Below are 4786 nucleotides of genomic sequence, written 5' to 3' on the forward strand. Positions count from 1 at the left end.
GGGCGGCCCCTGTCCGCGGGCCGTAAATCCCGCATATCATGCGCCACCGCGCCCGCGCCGCCACCGCCGCGCATGCCGCGATTACGCGGGGATCTGGCCTGATCGCACGCCTGTTATGACTGCCGCGTTGCCGCCGCTATCGCCATCTGGAATAAGCGTTATCGCGCCGGTGCCTCATCATTCCGGTTGCCGCTGGACGCCTGACTACTCGTTGTACCCGGAGAAACCGCTGCAATCTGCGATGTTGCGTCGCGTTAACCCGTGGATCGCACTGCCATAAAACCTGCCAATCCGGTGCCGGATACCACCACCGCGATCCAGCCTGACCGTATTCCGTACACGCACACCTGCTTGCACCTGCGCGACGCTCGTTCATATCGTACAGTCACCTTCACCCTGAGACACAGTAATGGTGCCCTAATTTCACGCTCATGCCGTTGTTGATGTGGACGCCCATCTGTCTTTTACTGCCTCTGGGACGCCACTCTGCAGATTATATGACCCACAGGGGACACGTTTGCCAACATACTGCTATGGACAAAACGTATAGACCCACCATGCCCACCCATTACCTCCACGCAAGTCCACCCGAGACAATCCACAAAACCCTTGAGCCAGATGGATGACTTGCACACCACTCAGCACTCCCACTTATATACACCACACACACACACACACACACACACACACACACACACACACACACACACACACACTGCCCAACATTCTTGTTCATAATATCCCACACCAAATAAGGCTGCAGGTGGATTCCTCACCACCACCGTGACTAACTCCCTCTTCCACAGGACCCCAGACCGTTTGCTCTGTCCAGAGGGGCTACCACCACAATGACAATGGGCTCCAAGCTGCCCCCCCCCCCTGCGCACATGTGAGTCAGACAGGAAGCCCATGTTGATGGCAGACCCTGCCCTCCTCCCCTTCCTGGCTGTCTCTCTTCCTAGGCCTCTTCCCGGGTGGGGCTGGCAGAGGCCTTGGCTAGTAGGTGTGTAATCGCCACCACCATTTCTATCCCACTTGACTATTCAGCGTACTTCTCACCATAGCCCCTCACTGTGGCCTGGGGCCACTGCTATGATCCAATTTTCAGAGAAGGAAACTGAAGCCCAAGAGCACCCAGCCTGTTATGGCAGCGCTGGGACTCCAAACCCAGAGCCCCTCACTCCAACTTTAGATCTTATTCCCGAATTCTTGCCCGCATCCAGGGAAGGGAGGCTGGGGGTGGGATGGGTAGAGGCAGCTCCAGCCCAACCCCATTCCCAAATCTTGGAGTCTGGGAGGAAGGTCCTAGTGCTTGGGGGCAGCTACTAGAAGGGAGAACAGAGTAGAACTGTTCCCTCATTCCATCACCCGTTGTCCTCAGGAAGGACAGCCCTGATGGTAGATCTAGTGGGAAGCAGGGGAGCAACAAGGCGCACAGAGAGGAGAGGGGGCCTGGAAGCGGAGGGAGAAGAAATAGAGGACCATGGAAGTGGGCAAGAGTGAGGAAGGGAGAAGGAAGGGAGGAGGAAGGGTGAGGGTGAGGCATGTGGGGGGTCAGGGAGCGTTTTTTGTTCTCCTATTTCCTGTTTGCCTCTTGCTAGGCCTCCTGTGCAGGAGCTGGACCCCCACCCCCACCCTGGCGGAAGCCGGAAGGGAAGAGCAAGGCTGCCACTAGAGCTGAGTCAGGAGGGCTTAGGGGCAGAGCTGGAAAGGACCGCAGTCAGGGGAGCAGAACGCATGGCAGCACCCTCTGCTGCCCCTCAATCGCTAGAAAACCAAGGATTCTGAGTCAGGCCCCCTCTTGCCCTTGTCTTCCCTGAGCCTCCCGGTCATGCCCGCCAGTGGCCAGGTGATCATAGACCAGCTGGAAGCACCGCTAAGGTGTCCTCAGCCACATTAGACTCTTCAGCCCCAAGCAGAGGGCAAGGGCCATGGAGATGTCCTCGCTCAGAGTCTGGCCTTTTCTCTCAGCAAGCAGCCAATAAGTCCTTCCAGCTACCTAACTTCCTCTCCTCTTGCTGCAAGTCCAGTCCTTGGCTCTAAGGAAATGGAGTAACCCTCCCCTCTCACGTCCCAGGGAACCTCTCATGACCAACAGGTACTGCTGTGTGTCTGGATTAACCCCTGGAACACCGGGTTCTGTGTCCAGGGCTGCAAAGACCTGGGAAATGATGAGCCATAGATGATGTCCATTTCCTGCCCTTAACCTGGCAGGAGGAGCAAAGCCCCACAAAGGAGGTAACAGCCTGATCCAAAACAAACCCGCACTACCCCCTCCACCCCAGCTGCCTCTACAGGGAGGTTACAAGGGGGATGTACACAGTAGGGCCTCCAAGGTCTTACATAGTTTGAATAAATGATCCTCCAGGCCTGGGGAGCCTCTCAACCCCCTCCCTCATTTCCTCTGGGAAAGGAATGTGGGGTGGGCCCCAGAGGGTGGTGGGGGAGGGGGCCAGGACTGGGAAATACCAGGCGTAGCTGAGATTCTATTCCAAGCCTTCCTGCCGAGTGTGAGTCCTCCTTCCCTACACCCTCCCCAGCTTCCTCCCCCCAAATCAGGAATTACCCCGCTGAGTAGTCCTTCTCATCATCCTCTAGTTTGACCAGCTTGCAAAATCCATTCAACCTTATCTTCCTGAGGGTCCTTGGGACAGACCTTGGGGGCTGCACCCCCAAGGAGAGGGCATCCAGTCTTCCTCTCTGCAAGTGAGATAATCATCCTTTACTGCTTAAAAACACTTTCCCTTTATCTCATTTGACCCTTACTCTACAAACTGGATGTCCAGAGATTGTTTTTATAATCATTTTTCGGATGCGGAAACTGAGGCTCAAAGGGGACAAGTGACTGGTTCAAAGCCTCACTTATACTAAGCTGGGACCCAGGGTTCTAAAGCCCAAGTCGGATTTCTTTCCATTTCTCTCTCGTTTATCATTTGAAAACCATGTCTTAAGTGCCTGCTGTGCGCCAGGTGCTGTGCCAGGGGCTGGGATACTTGGGAGAATAAGACAAGGGCAGATAATGCCCTCAGGTGTTTAGAGTTTTACTAACATCTCAGCTCCTGAAACCTTTAGGGGTCTTCAAGTTCAGATTCAAGCCTGAGCCAGCTGCCTTCACCCAGACCAAGAGAAACCCCCACATATCGACGAAGCCCCTGTGTTAGGAGTTGGGGCCTCTCTCTCTGGGAGGGGACAGTTTGTTTGAAGTGGGATCAGGAGCCTCCCAGGTTAACCCTTGAACAAGTGGGTGGCCTGGGCTGGACGAGCAGAATACTGCAGTGGTCAGCCTGACAGTCAGGAACTGGGGAAGAGAAGGGTGTCCTGGGGCCAAAGGGTTGGGGGATGTGAGAAGGAGGGAAACTGATACCTTGGAAGGCGAGTTCAGAAAGTGAGAGACAGGGGCTTGGTATCAATTTGCCTGCTTTTCCTTCCTCTAGCTTGTTTAGCGCCTTCCCCCAGAATGCTGGCCCCAAACCACGAGACGAACAATGCCTCGCACCCCAAGAGAATGAGCTAGCACTTACGAAGCTTCAATTGGTCCCATATTTACACTCATTGCATACCACCAAACACAGACCCACGACCTCACACCCAGACAGCGCAATTCTACCACCAGTCCCATCCATCCCAGGCATGCAGGCAATGCGATACCCAAGGCATCTCGTCTGCCCACGCCTGGGCCTCTGACCCCTGCCCTAGTCTCCTCGCTCAAGGGCAGCCGCCCCCTCGATCCTCCTCCACCCTTTTGCCCCATTCAGATGCCTGGTTCTCAGCACCACTTGTGTACAATCCTGACATGCCCCAACAAGCCAAGCCGATGAGCCGGCCCAGCAAGCCTGAATCTCCCTAACACCCTCAAGGTGCAGACAACCCCTTGTCACCATCACCGTCACCATCATGGGGAGCTTGGGGACCTCGCACTTGGTATGGTTCTGAGGGGTAGTTCAAAGGGTCTCTCCAGACCCATGCTCTCCCACAAGCTTGCCCTGAGTTGGGGTGGTTGTGACATTTCCCTCCCAACTTCAAATTGGGCCAGAGCCAAGAAAGGCTGGGGGAAGGGAGGGTGAGAGAAAAGAGAGGAGGAAGAACTTGAGATGCCAGAAATCTCACTGTCATCTCAAGGAAGGACCAACTGTGATCCCAAACAGCACAGAACCCCCTGCTTTATCGTGGCTCACAGATGAGCACGTGGGCTCTGGAGTCCAGAACTCTGGGTCTAAGTCCCGTCTCTACCACTTTCTGGCTGTGAGACTTGGCCTGAGTTACTGAATCTCTCTGAGCCTCAGTTCTTCGCCGATAAAATGGGAAGGACACTAATTCTCACTTCATAGATTGTTGCGTGAATTAAGTAAATTAAAGAAAGTCTTCAGCACAGGCCCTGGGCACATAGTAGGGGTTCAATAAATGCAAGGGGGTTTTTCTTTTTTTTTCTTTTCCTTTAAAGAATGTTTTTATTGAGGTATAATTAACATACAACATTATATTAGTTTCAGGTATACGACATAATAATTCAAAATGTGTATACATCGTGAAGTGATCACCACAATAAGTCTGGTTAACATCTAGCATCATCTATGGTTAAAGAATTTTTTTTCTTGTGATGAGAACTTTTAAGATCTGCTTTTCTGGCAATTTCAAATATGCAATACGGTCTTAACTATAGTTGTCATGTTGTACGTTATATCCCTAGGACCTGCTTATTTTAGAACTAGAAGTGTGTATCTTTTGACTCCCTTTACCCATTTGGCCACCTTCCCAACCCCCGCACGCCAAAACTCTGCAACCCCCC

General features: G+C 53.3%; 1 protein-coding gene across 1 annotated transcript in view; it reads right to left on the reverse strand.

The window, feature by feature from the left end:
- The window catches only part of ARHGAP23 (Rho GTPase activating protein 23), a 46154-nt gene extending 44573 nt beyond the window's left edge, over positions 1-1581 (reverse strand). Inside the window, exon 1 of the mRNA XM_039873797.1 lies at positions 777-1581. Coding sequence (XP_039729731.1) covers positions 777-911 — 135 coding nt within the window. The 5' untranslated portion in view covers positions 912-1581. The remainder of the gene's footprint in view (positions 1-776) is intronic.
- Between the last annotated feature and the right edge of the window lie 3205 nt (positions 1582-4786).

The sequence above is a fragment of the Pteropus medius genome, unplaced genomic scaffold (genome assembly GCF_902729225.1).
Source record: "Pteropus medius unplaced genomic scaffold, Ma_sr-lr_union100, whole genome shotgun sequence".
NCBI lineage: Eukaryota > Metazoa > Chordata > Mammalia > Chiroptera > Pteropodidae > Pteropus > Pteropus medius.